The 22178-nt window shown below is 37.0% G+C and overlaps 2 protein-coding genes across 2 annotated transcripts; one reads left to right on the forward strand and one right to left on the reverse strand.

The window, feature by feature from the left end:
- Nucleotides 1-772: 772 nt before the first annotated feature.
- LOC144450427 (ubiquitin-conjugating enzyme E2 G2) lies at nucleotides 773-6982 on the reverse strand. The gene is made up of 5 exons (XM_078141027.1): nucleotides 6844-6982; nucleotides 6047-6128; nucleotides 5638-5756; nucleotides 3371-3511; nucleotides 773-2123 (listed from the first exon to the last, which is right to left on the reverse strand). The coding sequence occupies exons 1-5, from the start codon at nucleotides 6884-6886 to the stop codon at nucleotides 2011-2013; spliced, it is 498 nt and encodes a 165-aa protein (XP_077997153.1). The 5' UTR covers nucleotides 6887-6982; the 3' UTR covers nucleotides 773-2010.
- Nucleotides 6983-17833: 10851 nt separating this feature from the next.
- Nucleotides 17834-20041, forward strand: LOC144450832 (adenosine receptor A1-like). Its single transcript, XM_078141570.1, has one exon. The coding sequence runs from the start codon at nucleotides 18877-18879 to the stop codon at nucleotides 19957-19959; it is 1083 nt and encodes a 360-aa protein (XP_077997696.1). The 5' UTR covers nucleotides 17834-18876; the 3' UTR covers nucleotides 19960-20041.
- The last annotated feature ends 2137 nt before the right edge of the window (nucleotides 20042-22178 follow it).

The raw sequence follows: 22178 nt of genomic DNA on the forward strand, positions 1-22178 counted from the left end.
TCTAAATATAGGCATCTTTTCTTACTTTATATAAACTTTTATTTTATATCAAGGGGGCACAAGCTGAGTTTACACCGTTTTGGGGTATAATTTTTGGTGTGTATGAAAAGCTACCTGCTGTATTTTGATAAGTGAAGCATCTTTGACCATCATTTGTTATTGGCAGCACTCAAACCGGGCATTTAGGAATAATACAAAAATTATTTGGATGACAAAGTCGAGGAAATAGCTATTATGTTATTGAGTGTCCTAACAATCAATGGCAGACTATGATTTCAATACCATTGAAAGCATACTCCAGTATTATCAATATACTAGTTAGTTTAATCCTCGTTCTACTGTAGTACACAAAAAACTACAGGTTGGGGAAAACAGGATTGATTCATCATTGTAAACCCCAGCCTCTTTTACGATGCCATCCATGATGCACCTTCAAGAGGTCTTAGTTGTAAACCACAGCCTCTTTTACAGCGCTATCCATGACGCACCTTCAAGAGGACATCGGTGTAAACCACAGCCTCTTTTACAGCGCTATCCAAGACGCACCGTCAAGAGGACATTGGTGTAAACCACAGCCTCTTTCACGGCATGATCCATGACGCACCTTCAAGAGGTCTTAGTTGTAAACCACAGCCTCTTTTACGACGCCATCCAAGACACACTGTCAAGAGGACATTGGTGTAAACCACAGCCTCTTTCACGGCATGATCCATGACGCACCTTCAAGAGGTCTTAGTTGTAAACCACAGCCTCTTTTACGACGCCAGCCAAGACGCACCGTCAAGAAGTCATCCTCTTAAACAACAGCCTTTTTTACAGCATCATCCATGATGTACCGTCAAGAGGTCATCAGTGATAAACCACAGCCTCTTTTACAGCACCATCTAAGATGCACTGTCAAGAAGGATATTGATATTTCACAATGTTGCAGAAGTAATATCACGTTGGTTTGCGAGAGTGGATTAATTATGCTTTTTCATTTGAGTCGAATACATTGTGTAGCTCATAAACTCAGTTTGTGCCATTTTAACCACTGTGTTACTGCATTTGAAGTTGGTGAACTTAACTATATTGCATATAAAATAAATATTTTCACAGAATATAATTGAAAATACTTAACTGGGTAGAATATAAGACATTTGTAAGATGTTGTTTGTAACAGGTGAACTGATAATATATATTACTACCTGGAATAGAACTTTAAGGCTTAGACCTATGAATAAATAGTCCAAGAGGTCGAATTACAGAACACATAATTTACAAAGTTGTAAGGGCCGTACCATAGAAAAAACATAATTTATCTCATTTGAAGGGGGATGGAGCACCATAGACCACATACTTGACTTGACCTAGTCCTAAAAGGTTATACAATAGACACATACTTGACCTTGTCCTTGGGGCCAACACAATAGAACACAGGCTTTATATAGTCCTATTAGATCTTAATATAGAAAATTCTAGGGGATCAAACTACATTTGTATTAAACACATATGCTACCCTTTCCTAGGAGATTATACCATACAATACATAATGTACATAGTCCTTGGGGGTTAAACCATGGACCAAATACTTCCTCTTGTCCTAGGTGGTCAAGCCACAGAACATATACTTTGGCTTATCCTATAGGGTTATACAACAGATCAATCACTTTACCTAGTACTAGGGCATCAAACCACTAGAACATGAGTGTGTTGCCAAAAACATAGCTCCATTCAAGCAGTATAATTTTCCTTGTTTATCATCTAGTTAGTAGTTATCATATAGTTCACCCTCTTAAACAAATGGTAAATTTAAATTTGGGCGCTTGATAAAGAAAAAAATAGATTAAAAGAGTTCTTTGTGAATTCTGTGAATTCAGAAATGCTGCTTATGCTATTATCGTACAAGTTGGGAGAAATCAAAATAATTGATTGATGAGCAAAGCAAGCCCTTCTTAGTCATTACTGATTCATTCCTAATTCTCCCTTGTTTGCTGTAATTGGTCTATGCTCTGTATTAAATTGGTAGGCCTACAATTTCAATGATTTTCTGACAATGTTTTCTGCTATTTTTCCAAACTGTTCTCTGTCTTCTCTCCACATCTTGGACGCATCAACATTGGCACCACTTTCATCATTTGGTTCTGCAGAGACACAAATAATGGCCATCAAAGTTTGAATAACACAATACCTCATCATGTCAGTGCAGTAAAGTTGTATCTGCTATGCAATTGTATAGCAGGTAACACCTTGGTGGACCGACGTAACGACTTATACACAAATCATATGTGTTGCTCAGATTACTGTAGTATCAACTAGTAACTACTAAATTAAATTTGAGCTGTGGACAGACAAAATACTGATATAGAATTTGTATGTACCACACTTTCTGTAGTTGTCACATTCATTTGTAACATTCAAGTGTAAAAGTATACTCTTTCAATCACTTTAATTATAACTTATAAGCCTACCAAGTAGTATTTGGCATTTCTAATTGAGTCATTTTGTAAACAGTGTTTTTTGCCAAGGACAGCAAACTGATTCCAGTGAATGATAGCCATCACAACCTTGATTCTATTGAGCTTTCAATGAGAGTTCATTGATGATTTACTTGCCAAAATTTTTACAGATTGATTACAATGAGTGAGACTGCATGCTAGGATAATGATTAAACTACTTGAAAAAGTATACATTTAATTTGATATAGATGCTATGAACAATTGTGACAAATCATGCCAAAATGTACAAAACTCTACATTGTTGACATTGGCAATAAAGCGAAATTTGAAATTGAAGTCATACACCATATTCTAGATTTGGAAAGACAAAGGATTTTGTGTTTTGGCCACTAGGGATGCTGTTCTAAGCATACTTTGGACTAGAAGTGACAGTTAGTTATGATAGTTGAATACTGTAGCTTTCTTTGAAAAAATTCATCATTTCCAAATGTTTTACTAAAGTTGGTTGCATTCTGATCCAGTCTCAATCATGCGGTGTTTCAAATCATGTAATTTGTACGTTTCAAATAATATAATTTTCAGGAACTCACCGAGTTTTTTTACCCACATTTTGTTGATTGCTTCATGCAATACCATGTGATTTTGACCCCCATTGTGACATTATTTTTTTGAAAATGACAGCAAGGTGAGTAGCCAGAATTGGTGTATTGAAAATCCTTAAGTTTCCTTATGAGAATAATAATGCCATAAGCAAATTACAAAGTACATTTGAGGTAATGATATTAACCTATTCTTGACAACAGGCCATTCAGGTATTCAAGTTTGTCACAGACCTCATACAAATATACAGGGATATACAGGGAGCGACCTGAATGACGCCACACAGCAGTCAAAAATAGGTAAATTAGTATACTAAATTAAGTGTCACATACCTGCCAGCATACTAACAACTGAAAGCAAAATTTTTTCAACACTTTGTACAGGGCTCCATCTCTCAGCACTTGTTTCGTATCCCATTGGATCGTCACCAGGTGCATGTAATATAGATATGCAAACCTGACCATCCTGGTAAACTATAACAGAAAGACAGACAGATTTATGCACGGATTAATGTTTAAACCTGTACTAGCTGTAACTGGGGTACATGTACATGTATTATCTTTTCCATCAGACAACCAACAATATATTTCCTGAAAATTCTTAAAATACCAGTTACTAGACACTGTATATATATATATATATATATATATATATATATATATATATATATATATATATATATATATATATATATATATATATATATATATATATATATATATATATATATATATATATATATATGTATACACATACACATCTCATGATGAACAATATTACGATTAAATCAAATATCTTACAAAGCAGTTTCAAAAATCATTCCAGTTATATATAATGTAGCTTTAAAGTTCAGTGTGGTATTACAATTAAAAACAGTTGTCTAGCAGAGTTGGTTCGGAACAAAAAAAAATGATTTTCTCTAATCCTTATGACTCCATTGATAACTACATGTAATTTGAGGACCTGAGATTTAAACACTGGCAGTGCTGACTGCGAGCAAAACAGGTAGTGACGTCCCTTGACCAGTCACTCAAAATATCTAATGGTACTGTACTCAGATCTATTTTTCCTGATATTGTTAATGCAGGGGTGAACAAATCATTTTGTGAACTGGTGGTCCCTGGACCAGTGCCTTAAAAAATCTAGTGGTCCTGCTGAAAGAATTGTGGTCCCAGGTCGTGCTAATGTGAAAAATTAAATCTTGCCTATGAATCTGTGTATTCAAAGGACTTTTTAACATAGTTATTAACAGTAAGGTACTGGTCCGATGGACCAGACAAGGTAAAATTTGTGTGGTCTGCCCAAAAAAATCGCTAGTCCTGGACCCAGGACCAGTGGATTTGTTCACCCCTGTAATGATATGGGTACAAAATGTAATTATTGAACATTTGTTTATACTTTGTAAAAGAATATAAATTTCTACTCACAGAGTCAAAAAATTTCTTGGAAGCAAATCCCAAATTTTTGTGGATGTCTCGTCAGTATCTTCAAGGGTGTACTACAATGTACTATGACCCTGATGGGATGCTACACTAATAATAGCAAGCTGGAATGAATAGCTTGTTGCGGCATTTGTTTATAGCATGCACAAGCCATTAAGACCAACAAATACGGAATATATACTCTTGTTATTCTACGTCACGATAACTTGCATCTACGTCACGAAAATGTATGTCTATGTCACTGGTTTTACTGTTTTTCAAATATGAGTCAAAATGTTCAAAACTGCCATACTTTCCCCGATATTTCTTCGATATTACTGGCGCTGGTATAATTATGTTATTCTCCAATATTTTTCTTCATTCAGCTGGAAAATACTCTTGACCTAAGGGGTTGTCACTACTCTTCTAATGATTCATAGTGACAAAGACCCCTTAGGTCACTTGTACTTTACTTGGCTGAACAAAGAAAAATATTGGGGAAGAATGTCTAATTAACTAAAGTGCCTTCAAATGCGGGTATCAAAACATTGGTACATGTACCCATGGGTCTGCATCTATTTGCAATTCATTTAAATGGTTTATTACATTTAGACAAAATGTTGCAAGAAATTGTGATCATTCTATCTTTAAAGTGTATTCTTGTAGTCTTCACTTCCAAAATTGGTCCACCAGGGACTATAACTGGAAGATTACTATACACCAGAATGAGCAGTGTCTTATTGGTTTTCTGCACAGTTGTATCAAACAAAGCTAGTGAATGCTAACTTGCAGTGGGTTGTACATGTACAATGCCTACTGCTAGCTACAAACACAAGTTTATTCACAAAAGATTCAATATACTAACAGTGGTTTCACTAAGGGCTGTAAGTAGGTAAAATCTACTGAGGCTCTTATGTCATTTTACATGGGTTCCATACAAAATTACCATAGACTCTATGGGGAAACACTGCCATTTTTACCCTATTCTCCCTTTCTGTTAACAGGGTTCCCTAACCTTAGAAAAACACTGACTAAGGCCCCTGATTTGTGCCATGGTTTTTTGCCTAAATATGGTCTCATCAATGGAGCCCTAAGGCTAGAATAAATCAAACATAATGACAATAATCTATGGATTACAACTTAAAAACATTTTACAATCATTAATATAATGCACTTACTGTTTGGGTGAAACATTTCACAAGTAAATTTCATTTTTGGAGGACTCAGAGGATAATCGGCAGGAAATGTAATTTTTGCTGGAAAAACACCATTTTCAAAGTAGGTACCTTCTGGACCCCTGTAAATGTACATAATAAAATATTACACAGCAATGGGTGGCAAGGACTGTGTTAGCATTGTGTATTGGGGAGAACACTTTAACAGTACATGTAAGTACAAGCATGTTAGAATAGACATCTTGGCATAATCATTTCACTGTCTACACATGCTCAGGAAACCAAATGCTGGTCTGAGATACACAGAAGTATGCAGTTTTTTTTGGAAATGACTTGGGAGGCCACACAAATTACACTTACAGCTTATGTACAAGTCAACACTGAGTCTCATACAGATAAAACAAATACTCACGTTATCAATGCTTCCCATTCAAAAAAGTTTTCTTCATTGGCTGGTCCAGCTACAATACCTTCTGGAGGATTCAGAGTCAATTCTGTAAAAAGATATTTAAATTTGTTAGTTACATGCACTTGTGGCCCAAAACAGCTACTCAAGTCACCTATTACAGTTCAATAGCCATTCAGAAATCATGCGTGTCAGTAATACTGTAAGTTACAAAGTTAATGTTAGATGTCAATGGTAAAGGCAATTGTTTCAAGAAGTGTGGCATTCCTAACTTTGTTTTATACGTCCATGATATATCATCCCAGTATACTATTACTATACTATACAGCTGGTCTCTTCACAGCCAGAGTTGGCTATTCATGATGCTATTTCACTTTCAGCGAGGTAACACACTGCAGACTTAACTCGAGTCAAACCTGCCCCCTCTCCCAGCTGCAATAATTGTAGCGTTCGTTGTGGTTTTGAAATGTTTCTTTTCCTTGTTTTTTTTAGTCTTTTTTTCGTTACGATGTTCGTTTCCCAGTTAAACATCGTAACGAAAAAAAGACTACGATTTACAAAACAGAAAACAACAACTCAAAACTACAACAAACGCTACTATTATCGCAGCTACGTCAGATGTACATCCAAAGAAAGTTAGAATATTTTAACAACTGTACATCATCATGTTCGAGTTGTGTATTACAATCGGCGTCTTCGTAAATTAACTTCACTTTGGTGGTGGTCTGGTTTAACATGACTTCCGTATCAAGTCATACAGAAAGCGAAACATGAAATCCTCGATAGCAAATAACCAAACTTACGTTTGTATTCGGCCATAAGCCTCTTCAGCGCCGACCCAGCCATTATTCCAACGTCAAATTATAAATAATTAGTGACTATATTTAAAACATGCTTCAAACTAAATGTGGAGTAGCGTTCATTTTGTTGACATATGTTTCACTGAGGGTCAGACGAACAATCAGGTGACCTGTACATGTAGACGCAACTCTGTTTATTAAACCGATTTTGATTGGTTCTCTGTGACCCCTTGTCTAAGTATTAGTCGTGATGTTGTCATTTTTTTCACGATCAGATTATATGTTTGGTTGTGTATGCTCTTTCTATGTAAAAGGGATACAGGATAAGTGGCTAGAAAGTGAAGAAGGAAATAAAGTGTGGAAATGTCCCTTATGTGCGTACACGACCAATAGACTGATGTGGACCAATCAAATTGAATGATTCATCAATGCAAAGTTCTTGTACGCATGCGTACTTCATTATTCCTGAAATACCAATGAATTATCGAATTATCAAGTAAACGTTTCACTTTCCAGTTTCTTTGTGATGGACGCACTGGGATATCAAGGCATGTTTTCAAACCAACCATATCGTGGCCATATGTCCAATAAACTAAATCACACACACAAGAAGCGTCTTTCCTCTCGTTTCGCATTGCTTTGTGCCATCTAACGTAATATTAAGTTAGTAATAAATTTGACCCAAATATCAATACAACTATTATAAATAACTTTATTCCAACACATAATCTTAGCAGTAGATTATTATTTTGAATAGTTTGTAGTAAGAAAAAAAGCAACTTAACACAGATCTGAATATTGCTTTGAATAAAAAAGCACGCATCTAGTTTAAAATGTTTCACAACAAATCACGTGACTGGACTACACGTGAATTAAGGTCTCAAAGAATCTAAAAAGGGGTTTAATGTATCTCGATGGGGGCTATGGGTTAGGCTCAGTGAGTAGGGTTGAAGCTTGGGTGGGCGTCGGGTGGGGTGGGTTACACGGTTTGGGTTGGAGTGATGCCAGGTTGGGCCCGGGGTGGGGTGGGGGGGGGGCACGACCGAGAACTTGAAAGCATCTACAGCAATCAAACATTTAGTGTATTGTACTATACTTGCCACTTTTTTTTTTTCTATTTTAGCGATCAGTAAAGATGGATTCAAGCTGCGGGATTGTCACAACACAGATTCTTGGTGACGTACACGGCCCAACATAATGACGTTTTATGATGATGACCCCATAACCTGAGTGTGTATAGCTCGTCATAGTGTTTATGTATCATAGTACTGACGTGCCAGGACGTGATTTAGAAGGTGAGAACACGTAGTATCCGTGTCGACGTACAACGATGCGAAATTTTGGCTATCGGATGCTATGATAGTTTTTTCAACGAACAAGACCCCCCCCCCCCAAGGCCCTCTGCTTACAAAATTTAAACAATTTCTCCCATTATGAAAACCTCCGACGTTTGGAAAACAAACCAAGGACTTTGGAGGTTATAAAACTAATTGAATATCAAAAGTATGATGTACGGCCGGTCGGCGACTGTGTAGAATGTCATAAGTTGTTCACCCTCAACGACCTTCTCGTCACAAGAGAGGGATTGGACGATGAGGGCGCCCCCGGTAAGGAACTTACGGTATACTTTCAGTTCATCGGGAAGATATGCAAGGACCATCCTATCGATTGAAATTTACTTCTGTTAATTAAAAATTTTGTCGAAACCATGACCTTAATGTTTAAAGTTACTTGTAGTTAATGACATTATATATTCATGAGTTGACCAAATGTGAAACTGCTCCCACATCCGAATCATGCAACAAGTTACGTAACTGCGAACCTAAGAAACAATTCATGTGGATGTACAAATCACTAGTGACATTAACGATGAAGAAACAACAACAACAACAACAACAACAACAACAACAACAACAACAACAACGTAACAACAACAACGACGACGACGACAGCAACAACAACAACAACTACAGCAGTAACAGCAGCAGCAGCAGCAGCAACAACAACAACAACAACAACAACAACAACAACAACAACAACAACAAATACTGCCAACAACCGGAACATATTTTACCAACGGTGAAACGGAAACATTGTTCAACAGAAAGTCTAAAGATAAGTACTACATCAGTTCTCTTAACAATATTTCTATTGCCCCTAATTTGTACAAGCAAAACTCAAACAATCAAAGCTAAAGCTGAAACTGGTAGGCCTAGAATTGCTTACAGGATTATGCAAATATATCTTGAGATTATGAGGGAAGGATGGGAGAGATTAGGAGTGGCACAGATTGAAAGATATATTAGTCAAGAGGATGGACCTAAAGGTCGTCATGGATACTCTTGGAAGACAGAGAAGACGATAATCAGAGGAGGAGAGAAGTTATTTACAACCAATAACACCAAAGTGAAGTTTTTTTGTATGTACCACAATTGTTTATAGCATCCATATCAAGTGTAAAAGTATGTTGCTTCATTTGATAATTGACCACATGGAAATACCAAATGCCAGGCTTGTAAATAAACCAATTGAAACAGTATATATACTTTTACACTTGATATGGATGCTGTAAACGATCCGAGTGTAGCACATATAGAGAAAGCGCTTTACTTCGATGTTCCTCGTTGTATTGTGTATGCAGAGGTTAAGGCAAAGGCCTACACGTGATGAGAGAGAAAAATGACAAGTGATCAAGTAGCAATACGATTCTATCTATGATATCACTTGTTCATGTGAGCGGCGATGGATACATGCCATGAAGTATGTCTGTAAGAGTGATATATTGTGTCAACGTGTTGGTCCGACATGAATGCTATCTCGATCTCCATAACGAGCGTAAATGTACTTTATGTGTGTTATATGCAGAACCTTCTCATCATCAATTCCAATGTTGGAAAATTGCACCAATGACGCAAAAATCAAAACATCCTAGTAATCGAATTCTAGATCTAACAACTACATTAACCTTCAAGGTGCATTAAAGCAAGGTTGTGGCCTTACTGTACATGTCTTTCCAATTGCCTCTGTCTGTCTGTCTGTCTGTCTGTCTGTCTGTCTGTCTGTCTGTCTGTCTGTCTGTCTGTCTGTCTGTCTGTCTGTCTGTCTGTCTGTCTGTCTGTCTGTCTGTCTGTCTGTCTGTCTGTCTGTCTGTCTGTCTGTCTGTCTGTCTGCCTGCCTGCCTGCCTGCCTGTCTGTCTGTGTCTGTCTGTCTGTCTGTCTGTCTGTCTGTCTGTCTGTCTGTCTGTCTGTCTGTCTGTCTGTCTGTCTGTCTGTCTGTCTGTCTGCCTGCCCGTCGGCCCGTCCGTCACGTCCATCAGCCCACCCACCTGCGCGTCCGTCCGTCCGTCCGTCCGTCTATCTGAGTTGTTTTTGTTTGCAGATTTTCGTTCACCCCCATTACATAATTGTGCCATCCACCATCTCTAAAGTTTCAAGTTTTCTTGACGGTGCGTTAAAACACGTTTTACGAGAAGCAAGCCCATCAGTGCAAATGGTTTAATACCAGAAACAGCTGAGATAGTACGTGACAATTAAACAAATTGCCTATATCGTCAATGAACCATGATGCTGGGCAAATGCAAATAGTTTCGCCCTTTAGATACAGACGTGGAGAATTAAACACGCAATGGTTGTACACTAGAATATTTTGTTCGATCAGACAACCATCAATTTATTCCCTCAAAACTGGTGAGTCAATAATTTTGGAGGCGTTTGATATTAGTAGTAAGTCAAAAGATCCAACAAAACCGTTCCAGTTGCATCTATTTATACACCTTTGTGTATCCATCGACATCAGAGCATTCCAGAAGACATCGACTCATCATGGCATTGGATACTATAAAGTGATGCAAATATACGTGCAGAGTATTACTCCATAATTTGATCTATTATCATCTGTTTGCTAGTTTGTACACTTGCTAGGTGTACACTTACGAGGCGAAGTCAGTACAAATTCGCTGGAGTAGCAAAACTTTTACCTGTGCTCTTTGTAAAAGAGGGAACAAGATATATATATATATATATATATAGCTTTGATAGTTCTGGAACTCTTTCTTGGTTGTAAGTCGGAGTTTCACGCATAGTGCGATCATCAGACAACTCTGTCGTTCGAAGATCGCATTCAAGCGTGAAACTCTGAGTAACGGCTCCGTACCATAACTTGTGTATTGTGTATATATATATATATATATATATATATATATATATATATATATATATATATATATATATATATATATATATATATATATATATATATATAATCAAATCACAAAAACCCACATCGCATCGCACTGCACCGCCTCACACTACACTACACTACACTATACTACACTACACTACACTACACCACACCACACCACACCACACCACACACTACATTAGACTACATCATATCATAGTAGTACATACAAGTGTATCGCATTACATCACATCACATCACATCACATCACATCATATCACATCACATCACACCACATCACATCAAGCAACTCACAGCACATTATATTACATTTAATACATCGTCATATTAAGTCTGATAACACCCAATCACGTGACATGACATCAAGTACCAACTTACACAGAACCTACACACAATAATACATTTGAAGCAATGGGTTGCCATTGTAGGTAGGCTACCGTACTTGTCATACCACGTATCAATGTGACCGAGACCTTTAGGCATCAATTCTAACAAAGATATCGGAAATGAGTCATTGGAAAGTTAACCCTGTCACATTCCTTCATTTTGTAACTACGTACATCACACAATAATGACGCGTTAGGGAGCTTATCATTAATACCGGGGTAGTGATTATTCTTTTCAACTTTTCCCCTGAGTATCCCCTGATTGTGACAGATTCATTCGAAAACGTTTAAACTTTGCCAGCTTGGAAATTAGTTGTACATGTGATTAATCTAATTAAATGGACACGAATGATGAAAAGGGCTGCACTAAATACATTTCACCGAGCTGTATTCTATCTGTGAAACATTTAATGGAATTTTATTTACAACGACGGCAATTCACGTATAAGCTAGCTAACACAAGACATAAATAAATCTATTATAAAATTGAAATATGTTGATATAAACTGTGAATGGATGGTGGTGTGAATACTAGTACACTAACACTTTCGTACAATCGAGAAAAATGTACGAGTAAGATTTGACAATTTTAACTATTTTGCCTACTACATTCACAATGGAAATGTTTGTCATTTGTAAAAAAAACATAAACAATGAAAACTGCAGAAAAATTAAGTAGTAACGATTTCGTGTCAAGAACATTTGTAAGAAAAGGGGGGGGGGTTAAGGATAGATGTGATATCTCTGTAGTAGAATGATTTTTTGAAAATTTGTTTGGTTTCGGTTACCCGACCCCGCCTAGTTTTTTTACTGCCGACCCTAAACTTTTTTGTTACGTATTCGAGAAAAAATAATAAAATCGCAAAAAATTGTGAAGTGATAGTGGATGCGGAAACTGACATCAACTTGAAAAGACAGTATAAAACAATCTGTAATAACTGTACATCTATCTGACATGAAGAAATAAATAACCAGCGACCCAATCGCGGAAATTGTGCAGTCTCGCCAGAAATAGTACTAGTAGTGGACGCGGAAACTGACATCAACGTAAAAAGACTGTTCTTCGAATTCCTGTCTGTAATGGCTGTACATCTGATGAGAAGAAACCAATAATACAGAGACCATTTGGAAACATATAACTACCTGACCTAGACACTCATACCGGAAACAAATAAAAAAAAATCTACCTACCCCACCTTTTCTAAAATTGAGCGTACATAATTTTTTTATTAGGCCTTATAATATCAACTTGATGTGTGATGTACACGTGTCAATTGCATTGTTTGGTTAGTTGACGTCAACAAATCACGTGACACAGTTAATACTTATTCGAGTCACTGTTATACGATCGTTTCACAAGTGAGTACCTCTCACAAGCTGTTAATCCCCCAAGGCTATAATTTGCTATTGGGAAAGTAAAGCGACATAGCAACAGGTGAATGTTTGTCACAAGTATTCATCATCAGAGAGGCTACTTGTAAATTATATTAAATCTCTGAGAGTCAGAAAATTCTGAAGGTTTTACAGCAGTGGATACTGGTAGTTGTAATGTTTCAGTGTGTGTGTGTGTGTGTGTGTGTGTGTGTGTGTGTGTGTGTGTGTGCGTCTGTGTGTGTGTGTGTGTGTGTGTGTGTAAGTTGAAAAAGGCGCAAAAATAGTTTTATAAGATGGATATACAGGTGGAAATGTAGATGTGGTACATCAGTGTATTATTTTTATTTTAGGTTGTTAATAAATAATACAACCTTATCATGTTTTTCTACTTGTAAACAGAATAGACCAACATAGACCCAGTCTATATCTGCAACTCAATAGCAAAACAAAACAAAACAAACACACACACACACACACACACACACACACACACACACACACACACACACACAAGAAAAACTTGGTTAAGGTACACCAAATTACAGGAAGTGAGTCATAGATAAAATAGGTAACTATAAGTAATTATTTTAGACCACAATTACCTGCAAGTAATAAAAATACTATTGATGCATGACGGCATTTCAATGTATGAACAGACACATGATGCTCGCGTTGTGACGTAGTGATTACTTGTATATGAGGTGGATGTGCTCTTGGGAGGTCAGTTTTGATAAAAGTCTGGAATATGGTAGGGCGTGCTCATAGTATTTGATGTATAATTTGGAGTATCGTACCTGTGTAGACGTTTGATACAATGAGCACAATTTTGACATCGAGAATCTGTAAACGCACTGAATTTTAGGGGAGCCAAATCTCATTTATCATTATCAGTGCTGATTGGAAAGTCATTAAAATATAATGTCTGCCCCCCCTCAATAACAAATAATATTGTACTAGTGCCTGCACGCAAGCATTTCTTGTGCAGAATATTGCCTGATTATTGAATAGTGAAGGAGTGTATACAACGCCATCTCGCGTCCTTCACTTTTGAAAAGAGTTGAAACTGTCTTGAATATTGCAAGAATATACAGTATCTATCTATCTATCTATCTATCTATCTATCTATCTATCTATCTATCTATCTATCTATCTATCTATCTATCTATCTATCTATCTATCTATCTATCTATCTATCTATCTATCTATCTAGTATCTATCTATCTATCATAATAAATGAGATACACAGTTTGGGGAAATTCTGACAAACAGTGATGGCATGTCATCTAATCAGTACATAGTAATCCTACTGTTATAGGCAAGCAACATCCATTACAATATTGTTGAAATTCGATGCATAATTTGATCGTTTAATTACATACAGCCTTCAGGGATTGGCTTAGATCGTATTACATGGTATGTAGTAGTGACCTAATGACTCCATTTGCATAGAGTGGGTATTCGTATTCTATTTTCCCTAGGGCACTATGATAATGTAGAACTGGAGTCCATCAGTGATTTGTTTTGACTTGGAAATTGATGTGTGCTTGAGAATATGACGTGTTATAAAACACTTATTGCCTGGCTTTGTTCGAGCAGTAGTAGACATCATGTTACCCCCTTTGCTGTTATGTAGTGGCAACTATTCCCTCGGATATCAACCTTGGGGAAATAGTTGCTGTCTAACAGCCCACACGGTATTAAACGTCTCAATCTAGGGCCCTCATAGCCAGGAGAAGTTAAAACAGTGTTTGTGTTTGTGTTTGTGTTTGTGTTTGTGTTTGTGTTTGTGTTTGTGTTTGTGTTTGTGTTTGTGTTTGTGTTTGTGTTTGTGTTTGTATGTATGTATGTATGTATGTATGTATGTATGTATGTATGTGTGTGTGTGTGTGTCTCTCTCTCCCTCTCTCTCTCTGTCTGTGTGTGCCCGTATTTGTGTCTGTCTGTGTCTGTGTCTGTGTCTGTGTCTGTGTCTGTGTCTGGGTGTGGGAACTGTAAATTTTTGTGTCACCTTACATAGCAATTTGGATGGATTTGTCGTATGGCAAGTTTACTAATTCAGCATATATCACTAACATGCGATCAACACTGCAATGTGATTTATCAAGGAAACCATTAATGCAGTGTAATGGAAAATATTTCAATCATGATAGCGGTGTCCTTTGAGACAGTTATTTGTCCCCTGGCAATAAGACTTGCCACAATAATCTTAAAACAAGGAGCTGAAGTGTCAGACATGTGAACCACCACGGGGAATACACAGTCATTAAGCTACGGTACTTGTAAATTACGTAAACATCACTTTATATTCAAAATCTACGTTCCCAAGAGGAGAATAAAAACAAAATTTGTAAGATTGAGAATGTAGAGTCAATGACCATACTGGTACAATACAAGTCTGAAGAGTCATGTCTTTTTAAACCACTTTTCTCCATCAAATATGTATGAAATGATGTGATCACTTTTCTCCACACTTATGAAGTTATGTTTTTATTACTTTTTTGTCCACGTTTGTTTACTCGTTTAGTGAATAATTCAATTAACTCTGTTTGAAAAGGGTCGTGAGATAAATGGAATAGCGAACATATTGAGAAATTAAATGTGATATGAAAAGGAAACTGAAAATTTTAAAATACATCACAGGTATTATTTGTATTCATTAGTCAGTAAAAATGACAAAATTAATGATATTGCAATAAGAATATATAACATTTTAGTCTCGCTTTACTAAGATGGAAACCAGTTCATTTGAAACAAAAGTTAGCATGTTTACATCGCGGATCTGTGATTTTGCTCTCAATAACCATGAGACAGAGAAGCAAAATCCAGAGATCACAATGTAATGAGGCTAAACAGGTCTTCTGGATCAACAAATATCTTTCAAATATTTGGATAAATTAACATTATTGTAAGATGTGGCCAAATTTTATACATTTTAACGCATACCCTTTTTAAGCATGAAGGTATTGTATATATTGAAATGTAGCAATTGTATTTCATTTTGGCCTGGCAGACGATCAGCTCTCACATGATTGTTAAAGATTTTTGCTGCGCCAAAAAATTTGCTTCAACTTATCTGGCCATGGCTTCTATTGTATACGAATAGCTATTGGATAAAATAGATTTAGACCCCATTAGTTTCGGTCTCACAGAAGATTTCTTCTCAGTCTGCAAATGTATCAATATCAGTGAGGCTGATCATAAGGGGCCATGTTGAGATCAATAGACACAATAAAGATATATATATTACATTTCATCTTTTGATAAGCACAGTTGTATGGTCTCTTTTATACGTGTATAACAGTTCATATTCACAAACAAATCTGAAGTATCCCCCCCCCCTTGGCATTTCATGCACACATACTAGAGGCCATAAACTATTCTTATCAAACAAACAAACAAACAAACAAACAAACAAACACACACAAATAAACAAGTAAACAAACAAATAAACCAATACATACATGAATAAACAACAAAAAACAAAAAACAAACAAACACTACCCTAGGGTCTCTCCATTGGTGACTATTTTGGGAGTAGTGTTTGTTTGTTTACTTGTTTATTTATTTATTTATTTATTTGTTTGTGTTTGTTTGTTTACTTGTTTATTTGTATCTGTAAACAAAACTAACTGAGCCTGCGCTCCCTGTGGCCAGATGGCCAACTTTGATCATATGCCATGTATCTCTTTTAACTGTATATTTTCTGTTGTGATCTTTTGTGAGTAGTATTACCGTACTCGACTGTATTAGAAAGATAAGATTACTCGATGACAGCCCGGTAGATCTTTGTGGAAATGACTGATTTTGTTAATAACATTCATCTGTTTTTATAAAAATCCTTATTGCAACTTTCTTTGCAACATGATTAAGATTACGCTCCAAATCCAAATTACTAGAAATTAAAGAAAAAACTAACTGGTTGAAAGACTCAAACACTCATAGCCTATCATTATATATATGACATGAATGACAACACCACATGTTACTGTGTCAGCATGTGTGTGTGGATATTTTTGACGTAATGGGGTATTCGTTTTCAAAACAAAATGCTGCCAGGTGTATATATATGTGCAAACTGTAGTAGAATCACAGCAGCTAAACTCGTTAGTTGGGGTTGTGGTAATGACGTATGTGTCTAGATAGGATCGACAAACAGAGATACATTCATACAATACATGTAAATATTTTTCCGACTTCATCACTGCTGTACTTTATGTTGAAACACAATATAAACACTTCATTTGACGAGTTGCTTAGATTTAGTCCATCTGGGACTTACTCTCTTGAATGTCAGTAAAACATTGTGGCAAAGTTCGAAACTAGACATTATCTTACGTACTATATGTAATGTTAATTGAAAAACAATACTGGCTTAAGAAAATTCCGAAGAATTGTAAGTAGAACAATTTCTCTCATCACACTCTTCAAATCAATTCAACGGTGTACCATTACGTCGATATACGACCTAAAGTGTCTCATCTGTCACCCGAAAGACCCAATTAAAATACTATCAGAAACGTCAAATCATCGGTTCTACAAATAACTCCTTTCATGTAGCTCTTTACAGATATTTATCCCATTTTAAAGATTATAAAACGCCTCTGACATGAGAGAGAGAGAGAGAGAGAGAGAGAGAGAGAGAGAGAGAGAGAGAGAGAGAGAGAGAGAGAGAGAGAGAGAGAGAGAGAGAGAGAGAGAGAGAGAGAGAGAGAGAGAGAGAGAGAGAGAGAGAAGGGGAGGGGGGGGGGGGACAGAGCAATACCCGCGTATCAGTGCAACTGTATTATATATGTGATCAGTTGAATTGATTACTTAACGAATTTAATTGACTTTTCTGTCAGGGGAATTTATACCCATCAGTAACTCAAGAAATGCATTGCGAATATTTACATAGCTAAGGGTGAGCATAGGAATATAAGACATTTCATTGGTTGAACAGCTTTACATGAATAATTTAAAATATTGTTCATTAGTGAATGTACGTATATAGAGAAGGACTGTGTACTCAACAAAGTCAATGTTTGACACACACACTCGAGGAAACAGACGTCAGCTGACATTGTTTTGATCTCGAAAACAGTAGTATGTTATTGTGTGAGAGGTTAGGCGTGGTATGTGGGCCTTGTCTCCAGTTTAATTTCGTTAACGACACTCTTTAGGTTGACCTACACAGAGAAGGTTATCGGATGTCAGTGTTCACTTTCAACTTTTTTTCCATTAATGCGGGATGGTATATTGTCGTATAATGCTTATCCGCGTAGTCGCGGCACAGTCAGGCAGCAACTTTGTATAGGCATTCTACGTTGCCTTCGAAAGCAGCGGTGGTGACAGTATCTATACAAGAAGCACCTAATACAGTAGTGCCACGGCCACAACAAGTGATAGAGGTCGAAGTTTCGACGGACTGTTTGTTCTTGTGACTTCAAGTTTCAAGGAAATGCGTAATGACAACGTGAGTGAAATCATTTGGAATTTTGTTCTCTGAAGACTGGAAGACGCATAATTTGAGTGGCGAACAATGACATATTTAACTGGCTGTTTTGTATGATCCCACAGACCGGATCTATGGAATATATCTAGAATCAACCGTATTTCCGGGAATAAGAACCAACATCCTGTTCTGTCAAGAACCGCTTTGAGTTTTACTGAAAGAAAAATTGCGATGCCACGATTCAGTGGAAAACGTGAACAAGCATATATATTCAAAATGTACACGTTCTGACATTTTAATGGCGTTTTATAGCGTGCTCATGATAGCGTGACTTCCAGTACTGCGATACTAAAACTGTAACCGCTGATAAATATTGTATGTTATGTATTGCCATGATTTTATGAGGCATAGAATTGTTCTAAAGCTCTCTTCTCACACGGGAATACTTGTATTATTCGTGGAGAACCGTATCTTTCAACCGGATAGTAATAGTATTGAAATAGAATAACATTGCTACTATGCACTGTTTTGTGTTGCTGTATTAAACAGTTTTACTTTTCGTTGATGTCAAGTCACAGCGGTTGTCCACAAAGAACTCTTTGGGGAAATTCATTAGACGTTCGGTCATCCTCAGTGCACTTCCCATGTGTGAAGATTACGTTCAGTGCCTTGCCACGGAGATGACGGATACATCGATCATGCAGAATTCAATTGAAGATGTTGCCATGGCAACATCTTCCATGGATGCAAGCATTACGTCTATAGCAGTTGAAGAGAAAGAACACTCTTTGCTGTTATTGCCTGGAATTATTACTTTAACAATGATAAGTATTTTCTTGGCCATTACCAACATTTTGATAACGCTTACTGTAATTGTGAACAAAAATTTGCGCACAACTTCAAATTTTTTCTACGCCAGTCTAACGACGTCAGCTATTTTTATGAGCGTTATCACGATACCGGCGATCACGTGGTCATTTTCTCCGTATGCCGTTGAGGGCAGTAATCTGCGGTGTCTAAGTATAGCCTGTCTTCAAACAACGGGACTCATCAGTTTTGTTCTCAATATGCTCGTCAGTTCGTTTGATATGTATTACAAACTGTTTTACCCGTTTAAATATAAAAAGTTCATGACGATTCGTAAAACTGTGTTCCTTTGCGCTTTGACGTGGACCGTGGCAGTTATATTTAGCTGGGGTCCACTCTTTGGATGGAACAATATCGCCGCTTCGCCGCACGCATCACTTTGTCGTATGAAGAATGTTGCACCGGTAGAGTACGTGTATATTACAATTTACATTGTATTATTACCATGCACAGTTACCATAGTTTTCTTGAACGCGCGTATCGTCCACATGGCAAAGAGAGAAGCAAGGAAAATTCGAACACAGAAAGCAGCGGTGAATAGAACTGAAACCGCTGATTTTCGGACAGGTCGAAAGAGCACCATCGCTTTGCTAATCATGCTGGTGGTTTTACTGGTCGGGTGGTTGCCGTTTCTCACTCTACTGCAAATAGCCGCTTTCTGTCCGCAATGCATCGACGATAAATTGACTATTTCATTGAGTTTACTCGCCTTAGCGAGCACGGCAACTGGACCACTAATTTATGGACTTAGACAAGACGAGTATCGAGAGACGTTAAAACAACTATGCATGCTCAAACCTCTAATCGGTCTCTGTAGGGAGCCCCCAACGGCGATTCGGAATCTACCAGAAAACGTTTAATAGGCTCTTGTTTCATGAAGATTAATTGGTTTCATGTTAGTTTTAGCTTCTTCAATCATAAAACACGCATGGATTGTAATGCTCAAACCAAATTGGTTTGGCCATCAACATAATCCAATTAGTATATATATATATATATATATATATATATATATATATATATATATATATATATATATATATATATATATATATATATATATATATATATATATATATATATATAATCATTCGATAAATACTTTATATTAGTGATCCTGAAAAGCCGGCTATCAGTTGTTTTAATTTACGTAATTTACAGTTTGAAGCGACGAGAGGCGGATTAACGAGTTTCTATGCGTCATTGAGACAGTGTAGGTTATCTAGTTACTGACCGTAATAAACAAATGTGATTACTACCTCGAAAGTCGTTATATATTATATTGCTCCCAAGTGACACCTGCACGGAATAACATCCACGGTTCAATTGCGACGTGGCTGAAGTCACTGATGTTGGGGTAATAGGGATCACAGATCATCCAACGTCGTAAACTACGTGCCTCTTTACGGCATCGTAAACTACAGGCCTCTTTACGGCATCGTAAACTACAGGCCTTTTTTTTACTGCAGAGTCCAGAACGGACCCGCAAAGCAAGTTAGTGTCAACTGCTGTCGTCGTTATTGTTGTAATGCCAACCTGGTTTAAACGTAGCCTAGATCCAAGCGATTGGGAATTTTGACTTTTGATTTCTCCATATGATGGGGAATTCAAAATCTTCAAATGGGAAAATAACGAATTCAAAATCCCCATTCGCATTGATTTCCGACTAATTGAAACACGTCTTTGTCGTAGCTTGATAGTCTATAAGCTATCCGGCTTCGATTTTCTCCAATTTTCTCTCATCAATCGATGACGTGAGTAGGATATCTGTGATGATTTTTCCCTAACATTTAATATATTTTATATCAAATTTACTTGAGTATATAAGAACTGTATAAATAATAATTTGTTAGACTAATTTTGAAAAAAATAAAGCAGCCCTGCCTTCTAAACAGCAGTTATAGGATGGTGTTCTTTTTTCTACTTGGAATGGACAGTGGCTATACTAATTAGTTTATTTCTATTTTCTGTCTTTCTGTCAAATGTTTATTTATGCTGTGATTCCATCGTTAGAGAAAATGAACATAACATAACATAACATAACATAACATAACATAACATAACATAACATGAAAAGATTCAACACAACATTCAATTTGAAACATGCCACCAAACCGACAACAGCACGGAAGAGAAGAGAAGAGAAGAGAAGAGAAGAGAAGAGAAGAGAAGAGAAGAGAAGAGAAGAGGATAGGACACGACACGACACGACACAACACAACACAACACAACACAACGCAACGCAACACAACACAACACAACACAACACAACACAACACAACGCAACACAACGCAACGCAACACAACACAACACAACACAACACAACACAACACAACGCAACGCAACGCAACGCAACGCAACGCAACACAACACAACACAACACAACACAACACAACACAACACAACGCAACGCAACGCAACACAACACAACGCAACACAACACAACACAACACAACACAACACAACGCAACACAACACAACACAACACAACACAACACAACAAAACATTGCACCGCACCACACTACAGCACAGCACAACACAACACAACACAACACAACACAACACAACACAACACAACACAACGCAACACATGACCCAACATCAACATTGCATAACGAAAGTACACCAGTAACCGGCCACTGTACTCGTACCATGACCGATTGAAATGTAATTCAAGAGAATAGATATGTATATCTGAAAGTTTGACTTGATAGTGTTCGTATTTGATCCCTCTATATATTATAATGCATGATTCTACGTCTCCCAATCCATCAATGTCAATGTCAAATGCATCCATCTCTACATTACCACCTTGACCTTCCATCTATTTAAATTGACCCCTGTACTATAAATAAGACTGGAGATATATTTTAACGAATAGGACGTACGTATAAATACTTAAAGAATCACTCAAAATCCCATTTCAGTTGTTACCAATAGCAACCAACACTCTGACAGCCACGTACACGTACTACACATCTACTTCTGTCAGTTCGCTGTTACACCACTGATCTGGTGTGTCTATTTCATTCAAATACTAAACAGTTCAGAGACTGATAATGTCACGTGGTTCCCAA

This window comes from Glandiceps talaboti, chromosome 20 (assembly GCF_964340395.1).
Source record: "Glandiceps talaboti chromosome 20, keGlaTala1.1, whole genome shotgun sequence".
In the NCBI taxonomy this organism is placed as follows: Eukaryota; Metazoa; Hemichordata; class Enteropneusta; family Spengelidae; genus Glandiceps; species Glandiceps talaboti.